The sequence below is a fragment of the Balearica regulorum genome, chromosome 27, assembly GCF_011004875.1.
Source record: "Balearica regulorum gibbericeps isolate bBalReg1 chromosome 27, bBalReg1.pri, whole genome shotgun sequence".
NCBI classification, from domain to species: Eukaryota; Metazoa; Chordata; class Aves; order Gruiformes; family Gruidae; genus Balearica; species Balearica regulorum.
In genome coordinates this window covers 431,471-443,165 of record NC_046210.1, presented here as the reverse complement: position 1 = coordinate 443,165, position 11,695 = coordinate 431,471, and the positions used below count along the sequence as shown (strand labels likewise).

The 11,695-nt window shown below is 61.3% G+C and overlaps 1 protein-coding gene and 1 long non-coding RNA gene across 2 annotated transcripts; one reads left to right on the top strand and one right to left on the bottom strand.

Annotated features, from left to right (window-relative positions):
- Positions 1-3,514: 3,514 nt before the first annotated feature.
- On the bottom strand, positions 3,515-4,991 carry LOC142598340 (uncharacterized). The gene is made up of 3 exons (XR_012832598.1): positions 4,858-4,991; positions 4,149-4,335; positions 3,515-3,667 (listed from the first exon to the last, which is right to left on the bottom strand). It is a non-coding gene; the product is annotated as an uncharacterized LOC142598340 (long non-coding RNA).
- A 5,419-nt stretch (positions 4,992-10,410) lies between these two features.
- On the top strand, positions 10,411-11,612 carry FIGLA (folliculogenesis specific bHLH transcription factor). Its single transcript, XM_075736426.1, is given in 4 exon segments — positions 10,411-10,635; positions 11,049-11,201; positions 11,453-11,545; positions 11,547-11,612. Coding segments are annotated over 4 exon segments (537 nt in total).
- The last annotated feature ends 83 nt before the right edge of the window (positions 11,613-11,695 follow it).

The window sequence follows — 11,695 nt, the reverse complement described above, 5'->3', positions numbered from 1 at the left end:
TAGCTGGGGCGCATCTGTCCACCTTTCCCATCTGCTGCGTCCCCGGCTGGATGAAGGAAGCAACTGTGTGTGCAAAATGAGGGGTCTGTCTCAGCCGTCTGTCCCGCTCGGGAGCTCAATTCGCCTCTGCAAAATCAGTTTATTCAGGGAGGCATATTCCCCAAGACTCGATTTATTTGCTTCGTCAAGAAAAGGCAGGAGGAGCCGGACTCCGGTCAATGCGTTCCTCTAAATAGCGCTTGCTTTCAAAGTGGTTTTTTTTTTTTTTTTAATTTTTATTATTTAAAACGAGTTTTTCTAACGCATTTCATAATTCCTTTCACGTAATAAAGCTCAAAATCTAAATCTTTTCAAGCCGTCCCTCCCAGCTGCTTCCTGGCTTCGTATGGGCTTGTAATAATCTATCGGCATTTAATGCCGCGTTCCTTAGCAGAAGGAAATGGGCTGATTGCAGGGATTGAAGTTACAACCGGCTCTAATTTCTCTAATGCGATTCTTTAAAGACGAATGACTGCGGTAATGACAACGTCGGAGCTTGAAAGGAAGGGCTGTGCCCAGCGGCCGGAGCAGGGCTGGAGCGTCCCGGATCCCGGGACCAGCTCTGGATGCCAGCGGGACCGTGGCGCGGGGAAAAGGCCCCCGGACTGCGGCCGCCCGGGGAGGGGGCTTGGGGACCCCCAGGAGAGAGCATTGCAAACCTGGCGAGGGTAATACCCCCCTTTTATACTGGGGAAACCGAGGCACGGGGCGGGATGGGGATAGAGGAACCAGGAACCAGACCCGGCGCATCCGATTTTTCGAGGCCGCTGTGCGGCAGGGAGCAGCCGGGATGATCCCGGAGCTGGAGCCACTCCAGGAGAGGCATTAATTCATCTCAGATCACCTGCCCCGTGATTCATCGCTCCGGCGGTGCTCTACATAGTTTCCAACAACGTTTCATTTGACACACGCACATCCCAAACGAACCCATCGGCAGAAGAATGACACCGGTCACCATTTATTTACTTTGCCTGGTCACCCAACACACCGGAAACCTTGAACTTGGCCGGACCCGGCCCTCGAACGGGGCTGGGAAGAGAAAACCGGTCCGAGAACTTTTCTTTCTTTGGCAGCTGTGGGAGGGAGCGCGTGACCTTGGGGCTGAGCTCGGCGAAACAGCCTTTCCCCGGCTCCGCGGCGAGGGACGAGGTTCCCCCATCCCAAACCTCTCCGCAAAGGTGGAAGGAGAGGGCAGGATCGTGCTCTGTCTGTGCTGGGGGGCGGCGGCGGGCGGCCGTCCATCTGTCCACCCGTCTGTCCTACCGCTGCTCCTCCGCAGACGCTCGGAACCCCGGAGGTGACTTCCAAGTCTCGGGCCACCCCGAGTTTCTGCAGCCCAGACTTCCCACCCCGCACATCCAGGCTAATCTCCGTTATACAGACGGAAAAGGGGAGATTAAATTAGATTAGATGTAGCCGCCTAATTTTAGCTTCCTCACGTGTTCCAGCGCCCTGCTCCGACCCTTCCCTCGCTCTCCTCAAACCCTTCGCTCCCCTCAAAGCCACGGGGCCACCAGCCAGGACAGGAGGAAGCCAGGCTGGGTTTGGCCAGGAAGCGGTACCCAGCGGCGGGGGTGATGCACGGGGCTGGGGGGGGGGCACTGGCGGCCGCTGGACCCCTGCCGAGAGGGGACTGCCGGTGATGGCCACCCTCCGCTGGTGGTGGCCACCCTCCGCTGGTGATGGCCACCCTCAGCCCTGGGAGCATCTCCATCCCTGAGCAGCACCAGTAAATCCAGTCTGGCCCATCCACACCAACCTTCTGCCCCCGCCTGTCCCTCTGCCTCCTGCCAAATTACTGGGACGTCAGGGCGGTGTTTGCTCTCGGCTGCCCGCCCTGACCTCCCGCGGGGCGACGCCGGCCATAAGCGCTCGGCTTCTCCAGCTGCCGAGGAGTCCAGCTCCATCAAATGTCTCCCGACCTGAGGGGACATCGGATCCCCCACGGGATCGCCTGGAGTGCGCCGGGATCGGCGCTGCGATGCAACGGGGAGAGGAGACACCTGAGCCCCCTGCATTCCCGTGAGCCGCACCGTCCCCCAAGTCCCAGCAAGGTTCCCAAATCCCCGAGGAGATGTCAGGGCTGGCAGGAGCCCTGGCAGGAAGGACGGTGTCCCCAAAAGCTGTCGCGGCCAAGCTTAGGGAGATCTGGGGACCGTCTCGCATCCCAAAGGGGGTTCCAGGGCTGGCCGGGGCCGTGCCGGGCACCGTGCGAGCCTGGCACACCTCTGAGGTCAAAAGTCCCGGTCAGGACACGGGACCTTGAGTCACGCCGCCCTGGGATGAATAATTCCCGTGTGTGGCACTTTCTCAATCGCAGCGGAAAGAGGAGGTTTCTCCAGCGTCCTCCAGGCGCTTTCCCGGCTGCCAGCAGCGGCAGAGCTGGGTCACCACCACGTCCCACGGTGTGGGGCAAGCGCACGTCCCCGCTGCCGCCGAACCAGAGCTGGGGCACGAGCAGGGCGAGCGGCGGCAGGCAGGCTGCCGAGAGGAGCGGGCAGCAGCAGGCAGGGGGATGCTCGGGCTCCCAAAAGGAGCGGGCAGCAGCAGGCAGGGGGATGCTCGGTGCCAGAGGCTTTTCCCCTGTCTCCTCCGTGGGACCCCCCTGCGCTTCCTCCCGGAGCTCTGGGTGTGAGCCAGCCCGGGGGGATTTGCAGCCCATGCCAAGCGTGCGGATCCCGTTTCTATTTCTGATCCAAAGAGTTTGGATGCTCAAAAGATTCCCTGGGTTTTTTCCCTGCTACAGCAGGCTCCCAGACTTGGGTCCCGGGGGTCCCACCCCGCAGTGTGCCGGCAGCGGGGTAACCCTGCCATCCCCCGGGAGCCCCCGAAACGGCCCTGTGCCACGGCCTCATCCAGCCCAGGCTCGGGGCAGCGTCGGCCCTCGAGCCCCGGCCGGCAGAAGCCAGGAGCACGTGGGAAGTCTCCACATCCACCGGGACGCTGGAGGGAAGAGCCACGCGGGCGGCAGCCGGGCAGCAGCCGGGGGTGAAGCTGAAGGCTCGGAGGAAGCCCCGGGACTGCGCTGGGCTCAAATCCCCAATGCAACCCCCCTCCCCGGAGCCTCCCCCTGTGCCAATCCCTGCAAAACCCTTCCCGGCCGGCACGGAGATTGGAGGAAATAACCTGAAACTCGGTGCTGAGGAAGACCCTGGTACGCGGCTACGACCCTGCCGGGCTCGCAGGGAAAGCCGGGACGCTGGCGGGGACCAGCATCCGTGTGACCGCCCCGAAACCGCGTGCGGATGGATGCACCTCCCAACCCGTCCTCGGTGTTCGGGTGAAACGCTAGCGAGGGAGCGAGGGGCTGGGCAGCCTCTTAAAACCTGGAGCACAAGGGGGGACCCCCATCCCGCAGCTGAGGGGCCCCCGCTCTCCCAGCCCTTCCCGCTGCTCGGGTGAAACAGGGAGAAGTTGGAAGTGAAAAATAGCTTTTTTTTTTTTTTAATTGCATTTCTCAGCAAAGATGGTTTCGAAATAGCAAACAGCTGCTGAGGCACATGAGAAAAGCTGCTTTTCCAGGGAAACGTCCCAAATGCTGCTGGTGGAGAAACTGCCGGGCAGTCCCACGCCGAGCGTGGATGCTCAGCTTCCTGCCAGGGAAACGCTGCTGTTTCCTGAGCTGGTTCTGGGGTGAGAAAAGCAATCCCTAACCCCAAAATCCCTAACCCCATCCCGTGGCCCGGCCGGCTGTCCCTGGATGCGGGAGCAGAGCCGGGCTCTCCCCCAGGCCCTTGCTCACCCACTTTGCATCTCTCCCTGCAGGGAGGACCCCGTCTCGAAGCTCCCACTCACATATTTTTCCTTCAAATCACTCCGCCAGGCAGAAAAACATCCCGAATATTACATCCCGCCTCGCTTTGACATCGTCCCGCCTGGCTCGGGGCCAGAGGTTTGGGAAATAGCTCTCCTACACCCTTCCATGAATTATTTCACCAGCGTCCGTCCCGTGATCCCCACAGCGACTCCCCTTCCGACGAGCGGAACCGGCCTCGCATCCCTTCGTGCCGGGGCCGTTGCAGCTCCTTCACCAGCTGCCAGGAGCAAAAAAAAACCAAAAAACAAAAAACCACCCCAAAATCCCAAATCCAGGGAGAAAATCTCCTTACCTGGGTGAAGACCTTGCCGTTCATCCTGTCCGCGGCGTGCTCGGACGTCATCCGTGGAGCATCCGAGATGGTTCCCTGGGACCGGGACCCTGTGCCTCGCGGTGAGCCGGGACCGGGAGAGCTTTATCATCTCTGATCCCTGCGGAGGAAGGTCCTGCGCGTCAGCCCCGAGGTCATTGGCTGGGCACTGCGGAGATAAATACGGGATTTTAGCGGTACCGGTGTAATCCCAGAGCCGTGGGATGAGCACGACTGGGATGTGACGCTTTGTGCACGGAACTGGTGGGTTTGGGCTCCTCCTGTCCCCCACGCCGACACCCCCCGCAGAGCATCCCTCCGTGCCGTACCCCTTTGCACAGCGGCCAGATCATGAACCAGCCCATGGACGACCCCCGCGATGCCCCGTCCCCGAGGGGGGGTGACCTGGTTTGCCTGTCCCCAGCCCAAATTTCAGTGCAGACAGTTTTACTGATGACTCCTCTCTACTTTTTCCCCGGGGAGGGAAAAATAAAATGGGGAAATGAATGCTGGGGGAGGATGGATTTGTTTTCACGGGGGAATTTTCAGGGGCTGGAAGCTCCGAGCCGGGCTGGGTCTGCACAGCCCCAGTCCTGGTAACACCTACGGGGACCAGGTATCGCGCGTGTGCACGTGCGTGTGCACGTGTGCGTGCGGGGCAGGGACATGTGGCCACCCACATGGCTCTTACCTGGCAAAGTGCTTAATCAGGATCTGCGGGCATCTGGCACGGCAGCGGCGGCTCCTCCGCTTCTGCAGAGCTTTGGGGGCCCTGGAGAACCCCAAAAAAACCCAAACGGGGGGTTAAAAGGGGGGAAGGAAGAGCTGCTGCAGTGGCCTGGCCCCCCGGCTCCGTGGCTCTGTCCCTCCGTGACGTGGCACGCGAGTCCCCGCTGCCGGAGAGGAGCCGCCTAGCAAAGAGGTTTAAGGTCGATGCACTTATTAATTCTCTCGAACAGAGATTATCCGGCTCGGAGGGCCGGGCAGCACCGGCAATCAGCGTCGGCGCGGTTATCCGGGACGGGCAGGGCAGAAACTGGGGGGGGGGGAGGAGGGGGCAGAGCTGCAGTCCCAGGCTGCCGTCTCACGGGCGGCTGGGCCATGACGGGGGGACCCAAGAGAAGGGGCGAGGCTCGGGTTTGGGGGTAGCCGGCTCCCCGCCGGGGCTCAGGCACCACCTGGATGTGCTGAAGGTTAAACCCAACCCTAAATCTTAGTCTGGCCTCTAAGCTCGGCACCTTCCCCCTGCAAGGTGCTGTGCTGGCTGGGGAGGGTGAGGCAGAGCTGAGCACAGCCCCGGCCCTGGCCCGGTCCTCATCCCCATCCCTGTCCCCATCCTCATCTCCATCCTGGTCCCTGTCCCCATCCCATCTCTATCCTATCCCCATCCCATCCCTATCCTGTCCCCATCCCCATCCCCATCCCATCCCATCCCATCCCCATCCCATCCCCATCCCCATCCCATCCCATCCCATCCCCATCCCATCCCCATCCCCATCCCCATCCCATCCCCATCCCATCCCCATCCCATCCCCATCCCCATCCCATCCCATCCCATCCCATCCCCATCCCATCCCCATCCCCATCCCATCCCCATCCCCTCCCCATCCCCATCCCATCCCATCCCATCCCCTCCCCATCCCATCCCCATCCCATCCCATCCCCATCCCATCCCCATCCCATCCCCATCCCCTCCCCATCCCATCCCATCCCATCCCCATCCCATCCCATCCCATCCCATCCCATCCCATCCCATCCCATCCCATCCCATCCCCATCCCCTCCCCATCCCATCCCATCCCATCCCCTCCCTGTCCCCATCCTGGTCCCCACCCTCGTCCCCATCCCTGGGACACGTGGCCCACAGTGGCAGCCCAGGACTAATCGGGACCCCGGGGCAGGAGCGGGGGGCTGGCAGCAGCCAGAACCCCAACCCCACCGCGCTCCCAGCCGCTGCCCCCCGCAGCCACCTGCCTCGTGCTGGGGGGCCTGACAGAAACCTCTTTTATCTCCAAAAAATTTTTCCGCGCTTGGAAGGGAAAAGCTGCGGCTGCTCCGGGCTGGGATCCTCCCTCCGTTGGCCGATGGCTTTTACAAAAAGGCTTCTTCAAGGCGGGAAGGACAGAGCTGCCTTTGTTCCGTCCCCGCTCCTATTGCTGCTGGCGCGGAGGAAACGTCACCCAGCCCTCGGCGCCGGCAGCTTTACAATCCAGCTCCTGGCACGTCCGCGCTGGGAATCTCTGGGAAAGGGAAAATAAAATGAAGCGGGAGTGTCGGGTGATGGGAGGTGTGCCGGGGAGCCGGTGGGGCTGGGGAGGTGGGGGGCCGGGGGTGTCGCTGGGTGTCCCGGCAGGTATTTGCCAGTCCCCTGCCAGTCCCAGCAGGACTTTAGTTATTATTTTTATTTAATAAATAAAAATAATAGGATGGGGACAGGGATGGGGACAGGGAGGGGATGGGATGGGATGGGGATGGGGACAGGGATGGGGATGGGTAACACGGGCTCAGGGTGACGGGAGCCATTCCCACCGCTCCCACCCCACTCGCGCCGTCCCTGCCAAAATCTTCGCGGCAGCAGGTGCCGCGTTATTGAACCCCGTTATAGTGTATCGTTCGGCACACGGGGGGGTCAGACCTGCCCTTTCCCTGCGGGGGACCCCCCCGGGGACCATCCCCACCCCCGGCCGGGATGCGGGCAGGACGGCGATGCCCACCCGGGCATCACACCGGGAATCCACCCGGCTACAACTCCCACAACGCCAACACCACGGCCGGGCACGGAAGCAGCCTCCGGACTTTCCCTCGCAAATATACCGTCAAATTTCCGGCTCGAACAGGCGGGCAAACCGGGAAACCTCATCTGAGCTGGATGATTTTATGGCTTTAATGGCAGGATAAAAGCTTTTAAGGAGGCCTTGCCAGCCGTACGCAACCCGTGCTCCCCCGGTTCCCACGCTGGCAGTTGCGAGCCCCATCCCCGCGCACCGGGCGGTCCCGATGCCGAGCCGGGCTCGGATCCCCCACGGGCTCAGGGACCGGGATCTGCCGGTGAGGGATCCCGGCTGCAAACGATGCCACGAATCCCTGGGTGCAGCTGCCCAGCAGCGCGAGCGTCTCGGGATGCGTTTGACAGCAAGAGGAGGAGGAGGAGGGGTGAGAGATGGAAATGCCGGCCGCAGCTCCCGCATCCTCTGCCGTGGCCGGAGGCGATGCCAACCGCTCCATAAAGCCCCTCGAAGCGTTTTATCAAGGCGCTCCCAACCCAGGACCCGGTCGGCAGCCCGTCACGAGTGCTCACGGGCAGCACAGAGCCGGCACGAGGCCGGCGGCTCCGGCAGGGACTGGCCGCCACCGAGACGTTTGAGGCGGCGCCAAGAAAGATCGGGCTTAACCGCGTGTCAACAGCTGCTCCGCGCCGGGATCCAGCCGTGCCGCAGCCCTGGCACCGTCCCTCTCCCCTGACCTTCCCAGCACCCGCCCCGCTCCAGTAATTAGAAACCGCCGGGTAATTTTTCCAGTCTCGTGATAACGGCAAATGCCAGATCCCGCCGGAACATTGGCGCTGCCGGTTGGGACGGGGATGGGATGGAGCGAAGGCGACGGGATGGGGTCACCCAGCAGCGAGAAGCATCCCGGGGGAACGGCAGCCGGTGCCAGGGCTTTGGGACCCCAGCCCGGCTCTTGCTCCGGCCACACTCAGAACAGGGAAAATAAAAGGGAAAACAGCCTCGGCCTGAAGCATTCCCGACGGACAAACCGCCCCCGGGCTGCCGTTTTCCGGGAATTTGGCCCTGGACACTCCCCAGGCTCCCATCCCTGCCAGGAGCTGCGCAAGAGGATGCTTGGCCTGGAGCAGAGCAGGCTGTGACCCCGGGGGGGGCGGTGTTGGAGGGGGGAAATTGGGGTGAATCCCCCAAAACTCAAAAATCCGGAGTTCTAGGGATGCCCTAAGCGCAGGTTGGGGTGACCTGAGCCCTTATCGAACCCGCTGCTGGCCGAGCTCTGCCCTTCCGCCCCCGGCCCTTCACTCCTGCTCCTGTCTGGCTCGTGCCAGCTCCGCAACGCTGCTGCTGTTTTTAGGGGGGCTGTGTCCCGGGCTGGCAGAAGCAGAAAATGAAGGGGAAAAAAAAAAGAAAATAAACTTCTGTCTGGCTTTGCAGCATTGTCATCCGCTGCAGACGGTCCCCTGCGCTTGCTGTGAGCAGGGGCTGGTAACTGTGACCCCTAAAACCCATGACCCCCAATAACTGTGACCCCTAAAACCCATGACCCCTAATAACTGTGACCCATAAAAACCCATGACCCCTAATAACCCTGGTCCCTAATAACCCTGATCCCTAATTACTATGACCCCTAATAACTGTGACCCCCAATAACTGCGATCCCCAATAACTGCAACCTCTAATAACCCCGGTCCCTAATAACTGTGACCCCCAATAACTGCGACCCCCAATAACTGTGACCCCCAATAACTGCGACCCCTAATAACCCCGGTCCCTAATAACCCTGATCCCTAATTACTATGACCCCTAATAACTGTGACCCCCAATAACTGTGACCCCCAATAACTGCGACCTCTAATAACCCCAGTCCCTAATAACTGTGACCCCCAATAACTGCGACCCCCAATAACTGTGACCCCCAATAACTGTGACCCCCAATAACCCCGGTCCCTAATAACTGTGACCCCCAATTAACTGCGACCCCCAATAACTGTGACCCCCAATAACTGTGACCCCCAATAACCCCGGTCCCTAATAACTGTGACCCCCAATAACTGTGACCCCCAATAACTGTGACCCCTAATAACCCCGGTCCCCAATAACTGTGACCCCCAATAACTGTGACCCCTAATAATTTTGCCCCCAGCTCTGCTCGCTTCCTCTCGGGGTGAGACTCCTGCAAATCCCATTTGCACAAGAAACCCCCAAACCCCTCCGTCACCCGCTGCCCCCCATTTCTCCCTCGATTTTTAATCCAGAAAACATCCAAACCGGGACAATTTTTCCCAGCTATAAAAGAAGGGAAAGGAGCAAAGCCCGGCTGCCGGGAGGCAGGGCGTTTCACCAGCACTCATTCCCCTCGGATGCTTCAGATAGAAGGGGGCGGGTGGGCACAGGCCGGTTTTGGGGGTGGCTTTAAACCCACCCGCCCTCAGATTAATTTGTAAAATCCGCTCCCCCCCACACACACCGATCGGGGCAGTAATAATGTGATTATCCGGATCCGACTGTGGGATGGGGAAGCTCATTATGGAGCATTAAAGAGGGGAAAATGGGGGTTTCTGAGGTTGGAATAAAAGCTCGTTTGCCTTCCAGGTGTCTCTGAGGCTCATTTTGGGGCTCATTTGGGGTTTCTCTGCAATTTGCACCTCCAGCCTCGCTCTCCCTCTGGGCAAGAAACACAACGGCAGGACCCCGGCGCAGCCCCGGGATGGTTTGCAGCCCCGCCAAGAGCTTTTGGGTTTGGGGAAACTGAGGCACAGCGGCACCACGCAGGGCACCCGCTCCCCACCGGCAGCCCCCAGACCCACCCGGGAAAAGCGGGGTGAGCCGCCTTGGGGGGGGCTTTTCTCCCCAAAAGCACCGGAGGGGAGGACGGGTGGTGTTTTGGGAGGCGGAAAACCACCCTGGGGATGGGGCCGGGGGGAAGTGGGTGTCGTGTGTCCCCCCCCCGAATAACCCGGGGTGAGGAGGCAGCCGCCAGTCTCAGTTTTTGGTGGCAAAAGGGCAATTTTCCCTTTTTCAACGGCCGCGCTGAGGTTTCCGACATCGCAGGGACTAACAGTGCCATCTACCGAAACAGCCCTGGCCGTTATTAAACCTCTCATATTTGCATTTTCTCTACCCCAAAAACCCGCCCACGTTTTTAGGGACGCACGAAGCCTCCCAAACCCCTGTTCCTCCTTGAGGGCCAATGGTGGCTGCCCATCCCCAGGGTGTCAGGCCTTGTCCCCCACAAAGGTCCCCCTTCCGCTCCCAGGGATGTTTTTGGGTCCCTTTTTCGGGTCAATGCTTTGTGGCCCACCACGGTGGTGGGCTCAGCTGCTGAGTGGGGAAACTGAGGCACAGCCCAAGCGCCCTCCCATCCCCGCACCCGCCCCGCTTGTTAGGCCGGGCTGGGCCCCACCTGCAGCTCATTGGGCTCCGGGGGTATTTAAGGGCCTTTTTTAACTGTTTTCACCTTTTTTTTTTTTTTTTTTTGGGTGAGGCTGGTGTGCAGGATCTGTCCCTTCCCTCCTAGATATGGGGGAGGCCAGCGGAGCTGGGGGGCGGCCGGCGGGGGTTCTGCTGCCCACCCCGGCCCCCGAGGTGCTGGAGATGGTGCTGAGCCAACGCTACGGCCCCCTGCCCCGCGCCGCCGCCATCGCCCGCCTGCGCAAGCAGCCGGCCGGGGGCTACGAGCCAGCCGGGGACCTGGCGGAGGTGCTGGAGCGACGGCAAGTGGCCAACGCCAAGGAGCGCGAGAGGGTGAGGGGACCCCCCCAGGACCCCTCTGCCACCCCCCCCAGACACCGAGTCCCAGGGGCCGCAGGCGATGTCCCATCCTGGCGGCACCCAGGGGTGCTCTAACCGGGGGGGGACGCCCAGTGGCATCGCCCCGAGGGTATTGGGGGGGGGTTGTGCCTTTGCCTCTGCGTTTGGGGGTCCCGGGTTCATCCTTGGGAGCCTAGTTTAATTCGGGGGGGGGTGGTTTGATCCTGGGAGCGCCTGGTTTAACCTTTGGCTGGCTCGGTTTAATCTTAGGAGTGCCCAGTTTAATCCTGGGGACCCAGTTTAATCCTGGGGGGGGCTGGATTTAATCCTGGGGTGTCATCATCCCCCCCACACACACACCCCGTGGATTTCCACGGGGTGTAATTAAATTTATTCCCACCCGGCAGATTAAAAACCTGAACAGCGGCTTCTCGAAGCTGAAGACCATCGTGCCCCTCATCCCCCGCGACCGCAAGCCCAGCAAAGTCGACACCCTGAAAGCGGCGGCCGAGTACATCCGCCTGCTGCGCCTGGTTTTGGAGGAGACGGGGGGCTTTGAGGTGGGGGGGGGGGACGGTGCCCACATCCAAACATCTTTGGGTGAGGGTTTGGGGGGGGCTGATAGGGATTTTCTAGCTCAATGTTTTTTTTCCGGTTGTAATTAATTTAAAAATTAAAAAGAAATTGAATTATTATTTGGGGGGGGAGGTGGGGGGGGGTGTTTCTCAGAGCAGAAGAATGGGGGGACACCCCCCCCCCAATTTCAGTGGGTTTTAATTCCCTTTTGCCTTTTTCTCCCTCGTTTTCCCAGCGGCAGGACACGGGTGCTGAGCAGGAGCTGGGTGACAGCGGGCGGGTGCTCCCGGGGGGCACCCCTGGGACCTGGCCTGGCAGTGCCCCCCCATGCCCGTGGGGTCCCCCCGTCCTGCCCCCCTGCCCAGGGCCACCCCAGGAGAGCGGGGGGCCGGTGAGTTGGGGGTCGGCCCCGGCTGAGGGCGGCGGAGCTGGGTGCACCTGGGGGGGGGGATGACACCCACCCTGGGCTGGGGGGGTC